Raw genomic sequence first — 23430 nt, 5'->3', positions numbered from 1 at the left:
TCACAGCCATTAAATGGTGGTCAAACGATAGCTGTGGGGTGTTAGGGATGTTTTATCCCCACATTATTTTTTCCAGAGGGTAAGTAATCTTTCTACCAAGTTTGGTTGAAATTGCTTGAGGCATTCCAGACACACACACACACACACACACACACACACACACAGACACACAGACACACCTGTGTGTGTGTGTGTGTGTGTGTATTGCCAGCTTTGCCCTCCACAATAGTCTCTATTCTAGTAGGAGAAGGAATAGCCCTGCATTAACCATTAAATAAAAAATACACATTAAAAGCTACATAGAGAAAGGGAACACCAGCATTCCCTCTAAGCTGCGCGTGTGTGCGGCCGCGCAGGTAACAAAAAAACACTGCACACAAGTTTTAAACTGCAGCGCAGTGTTTTTTAATGTCTTTAAATGTGACTAAAAATATCCCCCCTCCTTCCCTTCTCTCTCTGCACCGAACTCTCTCCTCCATCTGGTGATTGGTGAAATCGAGGAAGACTCTGCCTGGAGATCGATGACGCTGCAGAAGGGAGAATTCCCATTGGTCCTCTGGGGCTTCGTCAGTTCCTAGAAAAACGGGATTCACTGGTTGTAGCCTGCGTTTCTCTGCACATCCGGGGTTTCTCAGGCATTGCCTCATCTGAAGCCCCATTCTGGGCTCAGCATTTTTTCTGCGATCCCTTCGCTTTGGGGAGAGAGGGAAGCAGCGTGGAATTGGAATGCCTGAGCCAAAGGGGTCCACGGGATCTTGTGACTTGATTTTTGAGCAGTACCAATTCTTTCCACTCTTTCCTTTTCCTTTCTGTCCTTCTTCTAACTTCCTTTCTTTTTCCTTTCCTTTCTCTTTGCCTTTCCTTCTTTTCCATTTCCTTTTCTTTCTCCTTTCCTTTCCTTTTTCCTTTCCTTTCTCTTTTCCTTTCCTTCTTTTCCTTTTCCTTTCCTTCTTTTCCACTTCCTTTCTCTTTCCCTTTCATTTCTCCTTTCCTTTCCTTCTTTTCCATTTCCTTTCCTTTTTCCTTTCCTTCTTTCTATTTCCTTTCTCTTTTCCTTTCCTTCTTTCCCATTTCCTTTCCTTCTTTTCTATTTCCTTTCCTTTTTCCTTTCCTTTTCTTGTTTCCAATTTTCTTTCCTTTCCCTCCCCCTCCCTTCCTGGGGGTCTGAGGGAGAGGGAGGGGACCCTTTTCCTCCTTGCCTCCCTCCCAACATCTGCTCTGATGGCAATTATGGCTAAAAAATATTCAGGTGCTCAGGCATGAAAATGTGCCGCTCGAACACTATACTTTTCCTCACACACTGAAAAAAAATTAGAGGGAACATTGGGGAACACCACAGATTTTTTCCCTCCTATCTATCATGCCCTTACTTCTTTCATTGCCATGTTCAACTTTGGTTTTCAACACTTATTGAGTCTTAAGAACTGTGGTGGTGCAGTGGTTCAAATGTGATATTGCTGGCTAAATCTGGCAACTACCAGCAGTTGGATCCTGACCTCAAGGTTGACTCAGCCTTCCATCCTTCCATGGTCAGTAAAATCAGGACCCATATTGTTGGAGGCAATATGCTGATTCTGTAAACTGCTTAGAAAGGGCTGTAAAGCACTATGGAGCGGTATATAAGTCTAAGTCCTATTGCTAAGTGCTCTTAATGTTTTGTTAGTTAGGCAATGGAAGGGTTGGGGGGGCCACCATTGTTGGGCTCTGCTTAGGGCTTCAGTTGGCCTTAATCCTGCCCTGAGAAGGAACATTCATAAACCCTTTTAGTTCAAGGATCACAGAGGAAGAGCAGAGGTCTGCTGCATCTCCGGAGAAAAGAGGAAAGCTTGCTGGTTTCTTCAAATGTTTACGCACTGTAATCAAAGATCTGAAAAATTACTTATGCAAACGTGTTTCTTAACAATAGGAATCCCCCCCCCCCCGCTATATGGTGAATTCCAGATTTTTTCAGGAGAATGTATTAAGAATCTCCCTTTAGATCCTCAGCCACAGGGCTGAAGGACAATATGGTTAGCCCTCATTTAGTGATTAAACATTGTTACTGAGTCTATCACTAAGTGAAGCCATGACTGATCTTATTTCAGCTTTCTTTTCTTGACAGATCTATGAAGTTTGTCAATACAAGGACCTATCACAAAGTTACTTTTCCATCACTGTCATAACTATGAATGGTCAGTGTATGAGGCAGTTGCTAATTGAGGGTTACCTGTATTAAGGAGGATCCAGCACCTACTGATTAACTACCCATCACACATTCAAAAGAATTGAGCAAACTGAATAAAATGAAGTGAAGACACAAGATTGAGTAACACTGGGGAATTCCTGAATCACAAGCCAGAGAAACCAATGGCAGTTTATAGGACATCTCCCTAAGCATAGCTATAGGGAGTGACCAAATAGTTTTCATAAGGTTAACTCAAAATTTCCACACAATCAATATTTTACAAAGACTGCTTTCCAATATAATTTATTTAGACATCTTATCATAGGCAACTACAGCAGAAAAAGCCCCCCATACATTCCATGAGGATTGCCACACTAAAAATTAATTCTTTTAAAATGCTGAAATTATAATTCATATTTATATTACACAGTATGCCAGAAATCTCAAGATAAATATATACAAAGTAAAAGTTGGAAAGTATACCCCTATGTCTATTCAGCTACTGTATACTCTGAGGAGTGCAAGGTAAAAAGATCAGGCCACCACTTTAATTTTCCACAATGCTCCCAAAAATTTAAACAGGGCAGGCGTGTGGCCAACCATATGAACAAATCTTCTCATTGTGTAACTCATACTAGGTGGCTGGGGAAAGGACAATGTACACTAACTATAAGTGTACAGAAAAGACCAGATCAGAGAAGACGTATGCTGCGTAAATCATTACTAAACCCAACAAGTAATCCATAATGTGGTCCCAATTCAACATTAACATTGAGATAACTTTAAAAGATCTGTGGAGGAAAAATCTTCTTTCATTGAAGCACATCAGTGTTTAAAAAGCAGCCTAAAACTAAAACCAAACAGAGAACATGTAGAGAATGGGTACCCTCCCTCTCCATTTTCTGGTCCCAAACACTAAATGAGCATGTTATGCATCATGGATTTTCACAGTATTTCTGTTTTACTGACAAGCAAATGAAATGGAAGAGAATGACTTTGAATTAGGATACTAAGACCTGCCACCACCCATACCTTGCTTGTTTTAACTGTTTGTCCCAATTGAAAATATGACCTTTTCAACGTAAGGCAACATAGAGGGGGGAAACCCTGAACAAACTATGCAAAAACAGATCTTCGTGGGATTGAGTCCACTGCATTTGCTCTTCCTCTGCAAAAATCAAAATTATGAGATTATGCTCAGTAGCTGCTGTGGTTTTTCATTGGTAGCATAACATTACATACAATTTCCATGGTAAAACAAAAGCCACAAAATGTACATTCCTACCACATTGGCCTCAATGTTCAAAGAGTGATAGGAGGTCAAATGTTTCTTGTCAAAGAGCCTCTCCCAAGAGATGCTAGGGCAAATGCTTTTAGAGAAACCTACAGTACATCTACCAGAGGCAGACAATGGCATTTATATAGAATTACAGCTGAAACTGCATCGTATTTGACAGAAGACAATTGCCTTTCTTCCTGTTGAAGACTCATGCTTGGCAAAGCTTTAATTTGAACTGTCCTACAATTCAGTGGGCGAGATGACTATAAGCATGCAGGTATCTAAAAGAAAAAGAGATTAATCCTAAATAATTAAGGCATTATATGAGGGCTTCCAAAATAAAACTGGAGATCTCTTGGCTGTGGCTGGACATTCCCATACAAGGAAAAGATCTCAAGAAATCCTCTTTTCCCCCCAGAAGAAGCGGACATCTCCATTTTCCACACGGGGTTCCAGGTTGAAGAGTCTACAAGTATTTTTCCTGAGAAATCCCTAGGATTAATGAAAGAATATATTCCTGTGGGTTGATAGATATCTCTTGAAGCTTCTTGATGCAAGCCATTCATGAGAATGGTTATTTTTAATCATGGGGAAATAATTTGGTGAGACCATGAAGACACAGTGAATTATCCAAATCCCTGGAGCCACTTGATAGTAGCAACATATGGGTATGTACTCAGGACTACGTATACATACATAGGCACATTCACATACAGGGCAAAGAGAGAAAACACTTCAGCAAAAGTGTAAGTTCCATCATAGAGCATTTCAGACAGTTTTGTTCTTCCAAGGGCTGTTCCGCTCTGGCATAGGGCACACGAAGTCAATGCTAAATACAAGCTCTGCCTTTTGGACAGAAAGAGTTGCCACATGCTTTTTAAAAAAGTATTATCATTATTTTGATCCACTCACCCAAGCTTTCCTTCAAATCAACTTGCTGGTATCTAATAGGCACAGCTCATATATGGCTTTGGCGACCCCTTTTAGCATGAGTTTTGCAATGGGATGGATGCTCTTGCTTTCTAGCCTCCCCAAAAGTGCGGGGAGCAACTGGCTCCAAAGTGAGAAAGCCAGAAGAAGCAGGCAGAGCTCATGTCATTTCTTGGTTTTCACCGCTTCCCTCAGTAGGAAGGAGAGAAAGGCTCCAGCTGACTTCTGTCTACAGGGCAAAAGCAACTTCAGGTGTGTTTAAAAATCCCATACAAGATTCCCTTGGCATATTTACCAAGATGGCCTGCAATATGAATGCTTTTAAAAAGAGACAAAGTGTTGGCCTTAGAACCTTAGCTGGCAACAGTTCTGCAAGCTCCTAGATTGAGGTCTCTCGTACAACCCTGAAGTCTCCAGTTGGTTTTTCTCTGGCAGCAGAGTTTGCATCATGGACCCCCTTACATGCTTAGCTGCTAAGTCATGGCTTCTTTCAAGAATCTGAGACCCAGCAACTAGCATTTAATCTTCTCATACATTTTGATGTAGCCGTGTTTTTACTAGTTTTAAATAGATATTTTTTATACCCTTCAGAAATAAGGCTGGTTATGTAAAAGACCAGAGGTTTACCTCATTGGATACCTATAAAACTATCCCTACTTATTCAAGCGGCTTTCTACAATTCTTGGTATTTTAGTGCAGCTTTTCTGAACCCTCTACCGCATATTTCTATAAAAGCAGAAATCTGTACATCTGGATATGTCACAAATCAACAAGACAGCAGAGAAGCAGCTTGCAGCTGTCTACACTAATTGCACCTTGAGATCCAGTCCACGGTCCTCTTAACCATCTCCAAGTGAGGCAATCTGCTCAGAGGAAGCTCCCACATAAAGTTTCTGCTAATCAGGCACTTCCTCCCTTCAGCAGTCATTCAATATGGCTCTGTGTGTGTGTGTGTGTGTGTGTGTGTGTAACAAATATTTTGGCTGAAGATGTATTCCAGCTATGTTAAGGGATAATAGAAGAACTGAAGAAGAAGTCAAAGAAGTTCTTGATAGCTGCAATCAATGCCTGGAATTATCAGCTCATTCCTTGGTAGCGATACATAGAAAAGATAGCAGCCTTGTGTAGAATGAAGACACTTTCTTGCTGTTCAGTTCATCCTGCAGTGGTATTAGAGAGGAGAAATTTTGGAGATTTGTTCTTGCATGAAACTAGGCATTTAACTAGAGACAAGGAATAAGTAAATGTAGGATACATGGTTCTCTCTATACCGATAAAAAGAAAATGATTTGATAACTGAGAATGCTACAGATAAGAGATACGACATAAGGGCAGAATTATAAACAAGAGCAAGACTGAAGGTTTGGCCTCATGGTTCATGTTAACTCTGCTCTACTTCACAATGGTCTTTTGAGAAAAACAGGGTGTTTCTTTTTTTTTTTAAATTATTCTGGCATGAAACCAAAATGAAGAAAAACACATTACAGCTCAGCATGATGTGTCAACTTGGTCTAGAGTCTTTTGGAAAGAGAACAGCATGGAATGGGAAGATGTTGTGGGGTGGGATTCTCCTAAGAAACTGAAAAGTAGATGGCTTGCTGGGATCCTGGGTAACTGCCCTCCAGGCATCATCTGGCTGTCTCCTTGAATGGCATACCTTTAAGATTGGTTGGGCTTGGAGCTGGTGTTGGCTCAAATACTGGGGGTTTGCACCTGGCATAGGAAAAAGTCAGGGACTCCAGAGGGGATTCATTAGCAGAAGAATTTTCTCAAAGCATACAAGCATAAAAAGTTATCTTTTCCAACTGACAGAAGGAGTCTGGTAGCACCTTTTCCAACTAACAAATTTTATTGGAAGGCATCAGCTTTTGTGAGTACATGACATTTGTTAAGTTTAGCGCAACAAAGTAAGATTTGGGGGGGGGGGGGGAAGTTGCAGCCAAACAACCTATTTTTTAAAATCACAGCTTAAAGCCATGATGGGGAACTTATGGCACGTGTGCCAGAAGTGGAAGGCAGAGCCATCTCTCCGGGCATGCCAGCCGTCGCCCATTGCTCTTCTGGGTTCTGGCATGCATGTGAATGCTTTGCACACGCATGCGTGCCAGAAACCGGAAGACCAGGTGACTGGCGCTCATGTGCACGCCGGAAACTGGAAGTTTAGCTTCCTGGCATGCGCATGAATTCCAGGCAACTGCTTTTCTGGTTTCCGGCACTAGGTTTGATAACACTGGCTTAAAGTGTAAAAATAGTGAATGTGAATACATATTTATAAGATGCTAGGGCCTGGATGATAATGATAATGATGATGATGGACGTCACCTTTTCCTTGTGTGGATAAATGCACCACAATGATAAGACTCTCAATATATTAGTAAAGGTTTATTCTTGTAACAAAGTAAACCTTTCTTCTTTTCAGAAGCATAGAGAAGGAAAGGAAGGTAACCATATTTGGAGAAGAACGGGGATAACTTACCTCTTAGTCTGAAAATGAGCAGAAGCAACAAAGGTACCATTGACTTAGAGTTCTGGCTCTTTCAGGGGCTCTTCGGAATTCTCACCGAGATTAGAATCACCTGAAATTCAAAAACAGAAACTGCTACAAATGGGTCTTCTAAATGCTGTTCACCTTTAATTTGGTGCAGTGTGACCTGTGTGGCTCAGGATTTAGAGCAGAGGAGCACAATCGGAGCACATGTTCTCCACAAAAGCTTTGAGGGGAGCTCCTCAAAAAGTATGGAAATTGTAAGAGGTAAAGATTCAAGAGACCTGTATTTAAAGAAGCAACTGCAAACTTTCCTTTTATTAGGGAAGAGATTCTCTGGTGACCAAGTTCATAGCAAAGCTGTGAGAAAGAGTATTAGAAAGTCTCTGCCTGTATATGTGTATGTGTATGCATATGTATCCGTGTTTCCCTTTTGACACCCCCCCCCCCCCAAATAAGTGCTTGGCCCTATTTTCATGGAGGTCTTATTATTTTTGAGGTGCAGGAGGCGGCGAGTGTGGTCACCTTATGGCTGCTGCTGTGTTGCAATATTTTCGGGGAGGGCTTATTTTAGTGCATGTACTCAGAAGACCAATTGGGCTTAGTATCCAGGGAGGTCTTATTTTCAGGGAAACAGAGTATATGTATATCATCATCATTTTAGTCATTGTCTATCCATTGCAGGATGAAGGCATTTTCTGCATGTTTCCAACTAATACGACCCTGAGCTTTCTTTTGTAAATTAGGCCAGCAATGCTTGCTGATGTTGGATTGCAGGGGGTGGTGGTGTCTTTCTGAGGCATTTTCATAAACCACTTTCTTGACTTGGGTTCAAAGTCTTGTTTGTCTGATCATTGTCTTGGTAGTGGATCTTCCCCCTGTCCTTCAAGACCATCCCCTGTACCCCTTACACATTTTGATTGGATTGTATAAATTTTCATGTGCAACATTACACAAGTGAAGTGGAGGGAAGATTCCCTAAATGATTGTTTTTCTCAGGACACTATTTGGATTATATTTTTTGGAGGGATTTAAAAGTATCAGTTATTTAAAGGGATGTCAATTAAATTAAATTCTCTCCTTTGCTGGAATACATGTCATACCAAGTTATTTAAAAATAGCTTTGTCAGACCTGTTTTTCAATGTTTATATAGACAAGAAATGCTTCGAATGTTAGGTTTCCAAGTGATGAAACCCATTCAAAGAAGAAATGTGCAAAATCCATCTTCGAAAACAAATTTCTTTTATTTAGGTAGACATCATTGGCAACATCTATTGTAATTCTGAATCTGACACAAACTAGAATTACACCATTTAATATATGTGTCTATAGGTTCCCATTCCTCACCTTAGTATAGCTCTGAGAGCTGCCTGAGATGAGGAATCTTGAAAAACCACTGAAAAAAATGGTTACATTTAAATCCTTTGGAGGATGTAATTTTCCCTTGTCCCACAGAAAGTAATCAAATAGATTTAAGATTGAGTAAATCACTTCACCAGATCAGTTCCAGGGCCTTGTCCCAAATTTATTAGGATATGATATATTAAACATAAATAAGTAACGTATAAAGGACTGATTTCCATCGACAAGCAATAATTTCCCTGGAGATCAGCTATATAATGAACATTCCTTCCAGAATGCATCCAGATGCTTCTAATCCAAGCTAATTATGTATAAGTGCATTATCAAGAGCCTTCTCTCACGCGATGCAAGCAACATAACCTCCCAAGATAATGAAATGCAATATTCTGCAACTTCTCCTATTGGGAAGTTTCTCCTGAAATTAATGTTAATTAGCAATGGAACCCAAGTCAGTTTTTTTTTTTTTTTTAGTATAAATGACTTGGCCTATGGGACTCTAATGATATTAAATGCTGCAATTAAGGGGAGGTACTTTCTAATAGAAAGTGAATGGCTCAGCCATAAAAAGGTGGGAATCCTTACTATTTACCTAGAAAAGGTTACCATGGTATCTCAAAAGGTTTGGCATTCAAAAAATGGCAAATCTGCAGTCATTTACTTCTCTGGAAAGGTCTACTTCTTGATGTCAATGAGGCTTACTTCCAAATAAAAAGATAAAGGTTTCCCTCACACATATGTGCTAGTTGTTCCTGACTCTAGGGGGTGGTGCTCATCTCCATTTCAAAACCGAAGAGCCAGCGCTGTCTGAAGATGTCTCCATGGTCATGTGGCTGGCATGACTAAACACCAAAGGCGCATTAAATAAATTAGACAAGAAAGCCCAGGGTAAAAAAAAACTTCTTTGCTTGACATTGAAAGGGAACAAATTAAATACATGGGATGCAAAAATCCAACATAGGGAAAATTAAAAACAGGAACCCTTTTCCTGCAGTTTTGAAGCTTCAGATGCATTGGGAAGAGAACTGAGGGAATGTACTTGAAGGACTAGAAAGCTGTGGGATGAGACTCTATTGGAAAAGGTTGTTGCATCACCAGTTTCCTGATTCTTTTCACTTGATATCTTTTTGGGCCCAGTTTTGAGATATTATCTGCTCTGAACTTTCTGCTTTTTTTTTCTCTGCCCACCATCTTTTCACACAAGTTTTTCTATAGAAAGAGAACAACGTGCACACACACATATTCGATTTCTTCTTACCATGTGGTATTTTCCCCAGATTTTTCTGGCCATTCTTATTTTAAATACATGGCTAGGACCCCCAGGATTAGCACGTTCAGTAACTAACATAAGATCAGATGTGCTGGTTTTCAGATCAAAGGCCTATTTCAGCCAACCTGATCCTTCCAATAATTTTGGACATTAACTCCTGACAAATACAGTCACATAGCGAATAGTGAAGTGCTACAGAATCAGTGGTGGGATTCAGCTGGTTCGGACGAACCTGTTGTTAAATTGCTGGCTGGCCCTGCTCCCTTTCTGCCCCACCCCTTCCAGGAATCTCCACACACTCCATTTTGGCTCCCAGGTAACATTTTGGGGTCTAGCGAACTTTCTAAGGAAGGATGCAGTGAATTCTAGTGTTTCATGAGTTTAGAGGATGGGGGGGAAATTCCTACATACAGTAGGAGCTGGATTTGGTGATGAACATAAAATATTTCATTTGAAGAAAATTCAGGGGGGAAATAGGCATAGGTCGAGCCTACCTTAGACACATCCAGATTCAACTGTTTTCCTCTGAATACCTTTAATAGGTGTTAGATCGTGTAAAGGAGGCACACAAAGGCTTCAGTAACAACAGCTCTTTATTGCAAGTCAAGTAATCATCCGGCTGAGGAAGGGATCTGTCAGACCTTTTGACCAATGGGATTAAACCTTTGTTCCCACCGGAACAGAGGACCTTGGTGGAAACCTCTGTCAGTGGGGACAATATCTAACAATAGTCCCAATCAAGATCCAATTTGAATGTTAGATTTGTAGCTGGCCCAATTAAGTTCAAATTTATGATTTACTTGGCAGCATTCTTTTTAAACTGACTTGAGGGTTGATTTTGATGAAAGTTTTGACTATAGATTACAATGAAGTATAAAAATGCCTGCAACTGCTTTATTTTTGAAACAACAGGATGGAAACAATTCAGTAGAACCTTTAAAGGGCCCTGCAACATTTTAGGCAGAGAATTTCAAGGCAATAAATTTTAGAAATATTTCCCATTTACTTGTTCTAAAGCAGAATGATGAAGGGGGGGGGGGGGAGAAAAGAAATTTAAATTGTCCAGTAAACAACTCCTAGTTCAGCTTAAAAATAAATATGATCGAAAACTGTTCCGAAAACTAACTAAAAATGGAAGAATCCACCATGTTTCATTGAACTTCATTGTCAGATTTGGCAGGCTTATTAATATAGTTCCTTGGTTAAGCTGGGCTCTTCTGGAATTGTGTTGCTTATGCAACATTTTTTTTTAAAGTTGAAAAGTGTGCATGCAGAATATTACTCTTGTGTACATAATAAACTAGTATATGAAATACATCATGTTATATCTGATAGTAGATAATAGCAGGTAATAGAGATCAATGTAGAGATGTCATTAATTTCTTTATTTCTTTTTTCTCAATAGATTTTAGACTGTGTTTGTTAAAAATCCATACCATGTACGGGTTCTGGGAAGTTGGGGGGGGGGAAGGAGGAGGAGGGTTGGGGGGGAGAGTGGAGGGAGGGAGGGGTATACATTAGGCTAGACAAGAATTTGGTGGTAAACTAGAACTATTTTGACACACCAAAAATTGTACTCCGATGTCTTACTGATTGAGGAATGATGAAATGTTTGTTTTAAAAGAAATAAAACTTTTGAACCAATAGCAGGTAATAGAAGAGTGAGCACACTGTCTCAGACTTGCTCACATAGGCATCACCAACAAACTAAGACGAAGTTATCATGACACATCCAGTCATATCAGGAGGCAGGTTCCAGCCTGATGTACTTGTGCCCAAGATCGGATGGAAGTTTATAAGGCACAAGATTTGCATTAGGATATGATGATGAGTTCTGTCATCCCCCCCTCAAAAAAAAGTCCTGTCAATTAAACTAACCCACTTAGTATAAAGTGTAAAACAGATCTGCACATGATGCAGAAAATGACTAAGGATTTCAGTGAGATGGCATTTGTTTTTCATTTGGGGGTGCAGAGGAAAGGAAGGACTGCAGACAGCATGCAGAGATTAACAGGGACTTTATTGAAGGTCAGACAACTAATCTGAAAATGAATGGAACGTAAGCATAAGAAGTTACGTTCTTGGCAAAGTTAGAGGTTACAAGAAAGAGCCAAGCAGATTAGGAAAAAGAACAGTAAAATATATCTGAATCTCTTTTTCTTTCTTTCATTCTTTCTCAGTGAGCAAACTGATTTGCTCAATGAACCTAAAAGGTTCTAGGAGAAGACAGAGACACAGAGAATGGAATAGCTATTCCTCACCATGCAATCCGATAGGCAGGATTTTCAAGGATAATATTTATTGGCCAACTAATCACACTGGTATAAAAATAGCTTGTTACTCTAATCACTGCATTCTTTCCCTTCCAGCCAGAAGTGGGATTCATCCAGTTTTGACTGGTTTGGGCAAACTGATTATTGGAGAACTGGCTAATCGTACCAGTGGCTGCCCTGGCCCACCTCAGCCAGCCTCACCCCTCTCAGTCACTCCTTATCTCGCCTGGCCCGCCTTGGCCATGGCATAGCAGGTGCTGCTCTCTGGCTCCCTCACTCGCTAGCCTCAACCATGTAGCCCCTGTGACCCAGCCTACTTGCCTGCCTTTGCCCCGGCTTCCCAGTTCCCAGCTCCCTACCAAACCTTCCTTGGCCATTCTTCGCTGTCTCCCATGCGGCCCAGCTACCTGCCTGGTGAGCCTTCCTTCATCTCTTTGCCAGCACATATGGCCTGCTGTTGCTGCCTCTTTGTCATTCACGCTGGCAAAGAGGCTATGGGTGCAGGCCATTCTCTCTGGCAAAGAGGCAGCGGTGCTGGTGGCAGACCAGTGTTTCAGGGCAGAGTTGTGCCCATCTACATCAACAAAGGTCGGAAGTAGCTGTCTGTTGTTTCCTGCTGCAAAAATATTTTTAAAGACCCTGATGGTTGGGCCGTCAGACCCAGCAAGAGATGAGGCATCGGAGAATCATCATTGCTCTTGCTGCACAAAGGTTAAGTATAAGGCTCCAGCCATTGCCACCGCCACTTTGACTTGCTTGCGCCGCCCCACCTTGACATGAAGGACATTGAGCTCACGTCACCCACTCAGTCATTAGGAAGAACCAGTTGTTAAATTAGTTGGATCCCACCACGGCTTCCAGCTTTGTCCATTTATAAAAAGAGAGCTGCAAAATTATTTGGCGCAGCAGAACCAGAAAGTCCACTAGAGTTTTGTCCTTCCAACCCCAAGTAACCGCCCAGTCCCCCTCAATATCTTCATGTAAAATTAGTTTCTGGTTCTCTCTTTTTTTCTGACCTTCTTTCCATCCTTTACTTTTAGTTTCTTTGAATCCCAGCATAGGAACCAAGTGGAGCTGGAGCAAATCCGGAATACAGAACTATTAACTTCCTATGATTCGAAAAGTACATTTTTATTTATGTTGCTTAAATTGCATTTGGGGTTGGGTTTTTTTTCCAACCCAAAAGCATATTCATCTGGTTTAAATTCAGCTTGTCATTCCAACCGCAAAATCCTTTTCACATGTAACCCACCAGCTATTGGCATGATATCTGTGCATGTGATCAATTTTTCCAAATGAACAACATACATTTGGATCTATTAAATTGATCTCTTTTTATTTTCAGCCCATTTCTCTAACCTATATTCCAATTCCATCAAATTCCAATTTTATCTACTCCTGATATGCAAGATACAAGATGTAGATATATACCATCTAGTGGCTTGAACATTGAAATGCAGCTGTTTGAAATATTGAACATATAGCAATTTGACCACAATTCTGCAAACACAGAGAGAAAAAAAGGAAGAGAAAAATGAGTGTTCCTATTTGCATATGGTGAATAATTGCTGTATTGAAGCTATTTGTTTTCATTCATCTATATGACCATTAGCAAATATAGTCTTGTTATTCAGTATGTCCAATATGGCATAACAAGCACAGATGAAAGATGAAATTGCATATTGGTGAACTGGCAAGGGAAAACATACCTTTTTCTGCTAAATCTTTCCACCTGTCTTTGTTTGCCTGTATGTTCCGGAATAGGGTGTCCTTAAAGCTTCTTAAATCCACCATTGCCAAAGCGTTTTCTGAGCAGGTCCCACCAACACATGCAGCATTTTTTACACTTAACTTTTTGTTAGCATCACTGCTGGTACTTCCTGTACTATTTTCACTACAAAGACAGGGAAAAGTTAGATTAGATTAAGATTAAGATTAAGATTTAGTTTATTTGTATGCCGCCCTTCTCCGGGAGGGACTCAGGGCGGCGAACAACTCAAAAGGGGAAAAGGGGATACAAACACAATACACGTAATTAAAATACACAAGAGTCATACAGCCATACAAGTCGAGAGGGGAGGGGAACTCATCAACCCCAGGCCTGCCGGCACAGCCAGGTTTTGACGGCTTCAGAGAAGGCCCTCCCCCGGGTGGTAGCCAGATGGCATTGGCTGGTAGACGGAACCCGGAGGAGGCCGACCCTGTGCGATCTAACGGGTCTATGGGAGGTAATTGGCAGCAGGCGGTCTCTCAAGTACCCAGATTAGAATGAAGATGCCTTTACCTGCCTGGAAACACAAAAGCAGCACAATTTTGCTACACTCCAAAATGTTGCATACTTCCATACTGCAGAATTCAACTATATTAGGATCAATTCATTCATTCTTGTGATGTGATCCTAGGCACATTGTACAGCAACCAATTTATTCCAATTTCATTTTAAATCGTATTTTATTCCAATTTCATTTTACACTGTATTTTATCCAATTCCATTTTAAATTGTATTTTATCCAATTCCATTTTAAAATTTTTTATCAGATTTTAGTAATAATTTGCTTCTAGAACTTTGCACTTTGATATGGCCCAAGGATTAATCAATAAAGAAAAGCAAAGTACAGCGACCATTCTAACATATTTCCCTTTATAGGTAGAAATTCTGGGAGTAGTAACTAAGGTTTCCAGAGGATTACAAATGGAAAAGGCTGGTTTAGAAACAAGCCTCAGTGATTTCAATGATACTGATTTCCAGGAAAGAGTACATAGCACTGAAGTTTAAATAAACTGGATTAAAAGAACTAAAGCATCTGCTAACTTCTGTATAGTCCATTCCCCCTTCTTTAAAATGGAGCAAAGATATTCATTTTAAAGGTGTTTCATGATATCAAATCAAAATATTCACTTTTGACTTCAGATGGTGACAGATAAAGTATCTAAAGTCAATGTTTATAGGATTATAATAAGAAGGGAAATAATCCACACAATAAAATGATTTTTCTGCAATTTGCTCAGGATTAGAAAAATCAGATTATATGTGACTTCCAATCCCTCCTTTCATATTTTTGAATCTTACCAGGCTGAAGGTTGACTCAGCCTTCCATCTTTCCGAGGTGGGTAAAATGGGGGCCCAGATTGTTGGGGGCAATAGGCTGAACTCTGTAAACTGCTTAGAGAGGGCTGTAAAAACACTATGAAGAGGTATATAAGTCTAAGTGCTATTGCTATTTTCTATATAGCAATTTAAATGTAAACATTCTACTCTACAATAAGCAAAGCCAGAATAAAAAACACATCCTGTCTTTTGCCTTTCATACATTCAGTTTCGGACTTGAATAGAATACAATTCATAGATAACAATTGCAAATATTGTCACTAGATGGCAGTACTATAACAGGATCATTGCAGTTTCTGAAAATTAAAATAGTTCAGGAGGAAAACAAGAAAAAAAAAAAAAAGTAACCCAAAACCTCAAACCTTGGTGCTGTCAAAAAGGTAGGACTTTCGGACTTGGATGCTTCCTCTATAAGAGGAAAAACTATTTTCTCCATGGAGTCAGTAAGAAGCGCAAATGTTGGTTTCACTATGAAATCAATGAAACCTGTAGAACAATAGAAAGGGTGGGGTGAGGAGAGGCAAGGTTGTTGGCACTGAGGAAACTAAAGAAAGATCCATTTCAATCCATGGCAGGAGAGGAGAATACAGAAAGCCCATCTATGGGAATCCCCAATAGCATCATTTATATAAGTAGGAAATACCTAGGACAGTGTTTTTCAACCTTTTTTGTGCAAAGGCACACTTTTTTCATGAAAAAAATCACGAGGCACACCACCATTAGAAAATGTTAAAAAAATTTAACTCTGTGCCTATATTGACTATATATAAAGTAATTTTCCCACGGCACACCTTACACTATGTCACGGCACACTAGTGTGCCGCGGCACAGTGGTTGAAAAACACTGACCTAGAACGTTGTACGAATGGAAGGGCAGATCCAGTTAAGATTTTGTGCAAGAAAAAAAAAGGGATTGGCGAGACAGAATTCACTGATTTCTCCTGACATTTTACAGATATCTCCTCCCTCCAATATTCTTCCAAACATCTTTTGTGGGGGAGCCAGGAAATAAAAAATAGGGGAAAAAACCCCCTTCCCTTCCAAATGCTGCCAACAGCCAGAACTTCACTAGATATTACTCTGGATTCAACCAACAAGTTCTTTGAAAATTAAACCATTTTGTTTGTCCCAAAGGTGCTTTTCCAGGAAGTAGCTGAACTTTCTTGGGTGGTTTTTTTTTTGTAGGCATTTCGCTTCTCATCCAAGAAGCTTCTTCAGGTCTGACAGGATGGTGGGGAACAGAAGGATTTATATTCCTTGCAGACAGCTGGTCACTAAGAGAGTCATTGAGGCCACAGTTTGAACACTCTTGGGGTTTTTTTCTAAAGGGTTAGGGGTGCAAGGGTCTTGTAACTTGACAGCTTTAAGACTTGCGTGCTTCAAATGCCAAAATTTCTGAGCCAACATTTTGGTTGCTAAGCAAGAGCGTTGTTAAGTGAGTTTCACCACATTTTACAAGTTGGCCACGCCCACCCAGTCACATGACTGACAAGCCGCTCTCACTCGGTCACATGGCTGGCAAGCCACTCCCACCTGGTCACATGGCCAGCAAGCCCCTCCCACAAAGCAGGCCACACCTACAGAAGAGGTTCTAAAAAATTTTGAAACCCACCACTGCTCACAACATAAAAGCTGAGGAAGAACACAAACTTTTGTATTTACAGGTTTTCATTTTCTTAATCAAGTAATTATTCTTGATTCTCTTTCTGGAAAAAAGTACTGAGTGAAGAAAAGCGCAGAGTTGGCCACTAACAATCAGGGTTTATTTCACTGTTATATTTTTTGTCCCTCAACTCAGCTAGTTTTTATGTTGCATCCCCTTCTGCATGTTTCATCTGAAATGAATTCCACGATGCTGACTCTTATATAACTCTGCTTTCTGTTAACCAGCAGTTTGTTTGCTTGTTTGCAGGGCTGACAGGGAGTCCTTACAGACATTTGTTTAGCCAAGTTACAATGCCCCTGGAAATTTTTTTACAACCAGTCCTCACACTTATAACTGCTGCAGCATGGCCATGTGATCAAAATTCAGGCACTTGGCAACCAACAAGTATTTACCACCGTTGCAGTGTTCCAGGATCATGTGATTGCCATTTGTGACCTTCCCAACTGCCTTCTGACAAGCAAAGTCAATGGGGGAAGCTGGATTTACTTAACAACTGCATGATTCGCTTAAACACCAGTGGGGAAAAAAAGTTGCAAAAGTACTCACGACTCACTTAGCAATCATCTTGCTCAGCAGTGGAAATTCTGGTCCCAGCTGCGGTCGTAAATCAAGGGCTACTTGTATAAGGCTAACTCTGTGCAAATTCCCCACTATACAGTTGGGGTTCAAATACATACAATAAAAGGAACCGGAAACTAAAAGTATTCCTATGGCAATGGACAGCATGGCTAAAAGCATTAACCATAGTATAGAAATGCCCCGCCTCAGGAAAAAGCTCTGACAATTTTGCTTGATTCAATGGAATGACCAGATTGCCACCAGCTTCTGAAAAGCCAGGAAAGGGAAGAGTCAGTTTGCACACTGGGAGTATGCTCTTCCAGAGGAGGAAGTCATAGTTTGAAAGGCATGTTACCTTGGCTCTTAAAGATGACAACTTCACATTGAGAGAAATATATGAAAGAATGTTGTCTGTCTTGAGAGGGGAACAATGAACCATTCAGAGATGGGAAAAGATTTCTCAGTCATGAGAAGGAGGAAAACACGAGAAAGAAACTCAAAAGGGCCCTGCCTTGATTGTCTTTGGCATCAGATATGGTAGAGAAAAACTTTGACAAGCTTTCAAGGTGATGCTACAATACCTGCAATATATATTTTTTAAAAATTGAAATCCTTGTTTCTTTGGTTTCATGGCCTTGCTAATCTTGTAGTTCTGACCAGATACATAGCAAACCAAGCTGGATCTTATTGAGAGAAGATGGTTCTACAAATATGCATCCCTCAGACATGTGATGGCAAACCTATGGCATCCGTGCCACAGATGGCATGTGGAGCCCTCTCTGCGGGTATGCAAGCCGTCGCCCCAGCCCAGCATCACAACGCATGCACGCGTGTCTCCTGCTGGCCAGCTGATTTTCAGGTCTCTCCTGCACGTGCTAGAGACCCATGCCGGGGGAATGCACGAGGTGTGTTGTGTCCCCCCCGCACCACATTTTTGGTCCCAGGAGACCTCAGGGCGTCCTGCTAGGCCCAAAATGGGCTATGGGGTGTGTGGCAGCACCCCCCCCCCGGCGGTCTATTTTTGGTCCCAGGAGTCTGCAGGAAGGTCTGCTAGGCCCAAAATAGGGAGCAGGGTGGCTCGGTGGGGGTGTCTCATGCATGTACAGGGGGAGGGGGAGGTCGTCACGCAAGAAGAAAAAAGTTAGCCATCACTGCCTCAGACTCTGAAAAGATTTAAAGGGACAAACAGCATCTTGAATTGCAAGTGGAAATAGGGCAGCTCTTGGAATAAAGGTGTTACATGAGTGTTTCAGGGAGTACCAACCCCAAGTGTCTGAATTCTGGACTAGCTATAACTTTCCAGTGCTTTTCAAAAGCAGCCCTACGTAAAACGCATTACAATAGTCATCAATCAAGTGGTGACAAAGGCATGAGTGACAGTGAATAATGCCTGCCATTTCAGGAATAGATGGATCTGAGTGAAGACCCTCTTAGCCACATCTGTCAGCTGTTCAAGCAGGAGTTGTAAATGTAAGAAGACCTCCAAACTGCAAATCTGGAGGAATGCAACCCTGTTTAAAGTAATGATAGTATCTCACTGGAAATAGCTATCCTTTGAACTCATAGCCACGCATCTGAGTCTCAACCTGTTCCTCCCCATCCGAGCAGCTTTCAAGCACCTGCATAGCACTTCAGCAGCATCACTCAGTCAGGATCAAGACATCCAGTTGGGTATCATCAGCATACCAGTGATCCCAACAATCTCATCTAAAAGCTTCATGGAGATGTTGAATAGTACTGTGTTTTCCCAAAAATAAGACCCGGTCTTTTATATATATATATATATATATATATATATATATATATATATATATATATATATATATATATATATATATATATATACATACATACATACATACATACATACATACATACATACATACATACATACATATATATATATATATATATATATATATATATATCCCACTGCATGCAAGTGGTGATAAGTGGTCACAGAAGAAATGGGCTGGCAAGATCAGGCAGGTGTCAGGATATGTGAGGCCTGGCTGCAACTGTCAGCTAAGCAGATCAACCCTCCCCCCATCCTCACCCTCGCTTGATTTTTACCCATGCACCTTGTCCATCCCGTGCAACCAGGTGCAATGGAGTGGGCAGGGTCTTAACTAGGGCTCATGGGTGGTGGTGGTGTTAAGGCTTATATTGGATGCATGTGTAAAAATCAAGCTAGCGCTTACTTTCGGGGTAGGTCATATTTTTAGGAAAACACGGTAGTAGGGAATACGCAGACCCCAATTAAGGTGCCTAGGACTTGAGCTATTCTCCCCTACAACAAAAAACTAAATCTATCTCTTCGGGAAGGAGAACCATTGCAATATAATCTCCTCTCCCACCTAAATCATTGGAGATGGATCAGAAGTTTGACTGATTGTCCTGAAAACCATTGAGAGATTAAGCAACATTAGAAGGGGCACATTAGTCCTATCCTGTTGCCACCAAAATCAGTAAGTGCCTTCAAGCTGATTCTAAGCTGAAACTGAAATGACTGAAATAAATTCAGATAATTTCGACTTGAGCATCTGAACCTTTATGTGATTGGGTTTGTACTTGAAATGACTATTATGTGTTGCTGGTGTGATTTGACAACATGTTGGCAATGTTCTGTCAGATTAGTGAACGAAACAAGAAATAACCCTTGGAGACAGAATTCAGCCCACAGCTCTGAGATGGCAGTACTGAACAATGCACTTGTACTTCTTGTCTGGTCTTCATTTTGTTTAAAAGAAAACACTTGTCAAAGCACTAAATATGTTCCACTAAGAACCTAACAATCAAAAAACTGAGCTCAATATAGAAAGGGACACTGTGAACCCCTTTCCTCATCTACACCAGCAGTGGTGTCAAGAATTGAGAAAACATGCTGGGATCCCAAAACAGTAGTTAAAAACCTTTGAATCCTCTACCTAATTTTTCCAGTGATTCTATTCTCCATGAATAATGCATATTGAAAAATATAGTTGGAGGCTGAACTGCCTAACAAAGCCAATCCTGTTCTTTCGAGCATTTCTTTCTTTCATTGTAAGATTTTTTTTAAAAGAAACCAGCCCTTACCTATTTGGGACTGTGCCACCATGGTGGATTTCCGGTCACAGAGAGGAGAGAATGGTAGCCCCAGCTCTGCCTCTTTGTCTCCCTAAAGTCGGGGGAAGAAAACATGATTCTCAACATATAATTGAAAGTAAGTGAAAGTAAAGTCAAAGTCAAAGTAAGTGTGAGCATTCAGCCATTACAACTATGTACATATGTTCCTAAGTATTTAAAAACCAGGATGCGGTGGCTCAGTGGCTAAGACCCTGAGCTTGTTGATCAGAAAGGTCAGCAGTTCGGTGGTTTGAATCCCTAGTGTCACGTAATGGAGTGAGCTCCTGTTACTTGTGCCAGCTTTTGCCAACCTAGCAGTTTGAAAGCATGTAAAAAATGCAAGTAGAAAAATAGGGACCACCTTTGGTGAGAAGGTAACAGCGCTCTGTGCGCCTTTGCCATTTAGTCATGCTGGCCACATGACCACAGAGACATCTTCGGACAAGCGCTGGCTCTTTGGCTTTGTAACAGAGATGAGCACTGCCCCCTAGAGTTGGGAATGACTAGCACATATGTGTGAGGGGAACCTTTACCTTAACCTATTTAAAAACCAAACACCTGCCAGTACAACCTAGATACGAAAAAAAGGTACACAAATTGGTAAGTAAGCCTGTCCTTTTCTCATTGCTTCCAGTATCACTCTTAAGATGTATCTGTCAGAGTGAGTGATGGAACCTCTTGATTACTCAGGGTCTGCAGCTATATGTCCTTCAACCCACTCTCTTTAGTACGTCAACTGAGACTTCTTGTTGTTGTTGTTTTGTGTTCTATCAACTTCTGGACAAGGTAAATGGATTCTCAGTGTCCTTACGATAGCCAAAGGATTGACATTACAGCATTGCAAAGATAAATATATGGCTCCACTTGTTCATTGGCTTGAAGACCTGATTACATTTGTGTAGATTGTTTATAATGAAGAGTTGGTATGGGCAAGCGTAATGAAATAAGGTACTCATTTGTATAAAGTATAGTATATACAATATATGGTATAGTAGAAGAATGATAGCTATATAAAAGGATTAGAAATAAATGTTTACGCACTTGAATAATATTTACATTCAATAAGTATATACAGAATTGTAACTGTTAAATGTCATAATGATGTATTATATTTAGTTTCTTTCTATTTTCTGTTGTTTTTTCACTTTTTCACTTTTTATGTGCTATTTATTTGAAAGTGTATGTATTTGCATTAAGTTAGTGTTTTGTTCCTTTCCTTTTTCTGTTATTATCTTAAAAGTAATAAAAATAAATTTCAAAAATCTGTTTTCTATTAACAATGATGCCCTGACTGTTCAGTTATAATGTTTTAAAATTACAATTTGATATGTATTTCCAGTTGTCGTTTATCCAACTGTAATTTAATAACTGACTAAATTCCAAACTTGGTGTCTTTCCAAGCTTTATAGTTATGCTGCTTTGGACTTTATGGGAATTGCAGAGAGCTGAATTAAACAATAATTTTGCATTTAATTGGGAATTTTGCCTGAAGGAAACTATGAGTAAATATTAAACCTAGTGCACACGGGAATGGAAAAGGTGACATGTATGAGCAATACAATTCCTGATATAATAACAATTGCTATATCTGCGCCCTTTGAAACCTCACTGTGCTGGATTATAAAAATAACACACACTGTTCCAAAATAAAAGAAAGGGTTTAGTTTGATTACTTTGGGGCAAACAAAGTGTCTAAAGGGTTTCTTTTGGCACCTCCAAAAATCCCACCCATTTCTTAGAATCTGAGTGTGAGTACAACCACTTCACAAAATAGTTCAAAGGATTGTATTTTTCTTCATGCATCCTTGCAAAGCCTTCTCCAGATATTTATCATCACATGGGAGATGAGTGGACGGGGATCTTTTCAATCATGGACGCCCCCCTGCCTTCATGATCCTTGCATGTCAACTTTCAGATGCTGGGAAAAGGACTCTTTCACACTGAATGTCCAGGTTTGAATTGTTCTTTGCTCCTGCATTTTGTTCTTTTGATGTGTTATATAGGACATTACTTACATTATTAATTGGCTATTAAAAGAAGATTGGAATAAAAACCAGTTAAGAAATAAAATGGATGAAATGCCTGATCCTAAGCACTGCGCCAAAGCCATGGTGGCCCAGTGGTGAGAATGCAGTATTGCAGGCTAGCTCTGCCGATCGCCAGCAGCTCGATCCTCACCATCTTAGGTTTGACTCAGCCTTCCATCTTTCCGAAGTCAGTAAAAAGAGGACCCAGATTGTTGGGGGCAATATGATGCCTCTGTAAACCACTTAGAGAATCTTATAAAGCACTATGAAGCGGTATATAAGTCTAAGTGCTAGTGCTATCTGTCATGGCTTCTGAAATATTTATAAATACATTGGAGAAAAGTACCTGTCGAAAAAATTCTTCCATCAGGGCCTTTGTCCATCGGTAGTGCAGAACCCACAATTTTGATGGATGGCTGATGTCAGCAGCATGGAGGATCAAGGACATGGCTCGGGCTTTGTCTATCCTGTCCATTGAAAGACATTTTTCTCATTATCTCTCTACAAAAATAAGCCTTGCTCCAGACTGAGGATGCCATTCAAACTACCAAGCCTTCTGCAGCTACAGAAGGAAGGATGAAGGAATGCCACTTACCCTTCTGTTTGCTGAAGAGTGTGCCTCATTGTTTTGATTTGCTGGAAATGTCCAGACATATCAGTAGATAAAACCATCTCAACAACCAGGTTGCGCAGATCCCTGTGAGCAATCAAAGTGATTACAGTGGCATTAATTTTGTACTGGGGCACGTGGATTGTACTGCACTGCCTCATTTGTTTCTCAGAAGCAAAAACAACATTAGAAAAGAAGTGAAATTACTTGAAACAATGAACAGTAACCTGCAATTTTATGCTAGACAGCTTTAAAAACATAACTATAATACTACTATTATCTATATTTTTACAGCAAGTCTTTTCAAAATTGTGACCAGAGATTTAGATATAATGGGGGTTGGCTTTCTTGCTATGGCAGTGAGCAGATTTACACATGGTTATAATTCTGCCATCATTGTAGACGGAAGCTACTAACAGGTCAGAAATGGGCAGTCTGGGCCTCCCAGTCCATGTCTAGCCTATTTTTGTGGCTTGAAATTGGTTCTGTTAAATTTTCAGCAAAAAGAAAAGTAATTAAGCATGTTAAGGACTTAAGAGAGGAATCATGTATAAAGCTAAAAATCCCACCTTCCCTCCAAATGAAGGAGAATGG

The 23430-nt window shown here is 40.4% G+C and overlaps 1 protein-coding gene across 1 annotated transcript in view; it reads right to left on the bottom strand.

The window, feature by feature from the left end:
• Window positions 1-2470: 2470 nt before the first annotated feature.
• PDE1A (phosphodiesterase 1A) overlaps window positions 2471-23430 on the bottom strand; it is a 115596-nt gene continuing 94636 nt past the window's right edge. The window contains exons 9-15 of the mRNA XM_032234752.1: window positions 22822-22923; window positions 22573-22693; window positions 20170-20251; window positions 15233-15356; window positions 13471-13655; window positions 6850-6949; window positions 2471-5533 (exon numbers count right to left, since the gene is read on the bottom strand). Of these exons, the coding sequence (XP_032090643.1) occupies window positions 6894-6949; window positions 13471-13655; window positions 15233-15356; window positions 20170-20251; window positions 22573-22693; window positions 22822-22923 (670 nt within the window). The 3' untranslated portion in view covers window positions 2471-5533; window positions 6850-6893. The remainder of the gene's footprint in view (window positions 5534-6849; window positions 6950-13470; window positions 13656-15232; window positions 15357-20169; window positions 20252-22572; window positions 22694-22821; window positions 22924-23430) is intronic.

This window comes from Thamnophis elegans, chromosome 1 (genome assembly GCF_009769535.1).
Source record: "Thamnophis elegans isolate rThaEle1 chromosome 1, rThaEle1.pri, whole genome shotgun sequence".
In the NCBI taxonomy this organism is placed as follows: domain Eukaryota; kingdom Metazoa; phylum Chordata; class Lepidosauria; order Squamata; family Colubridae; genus Thamnophis; species Thamnophis elegans.
This window is presented reverse-complemented; position numbering and strand designations above follow the sequence as displayed.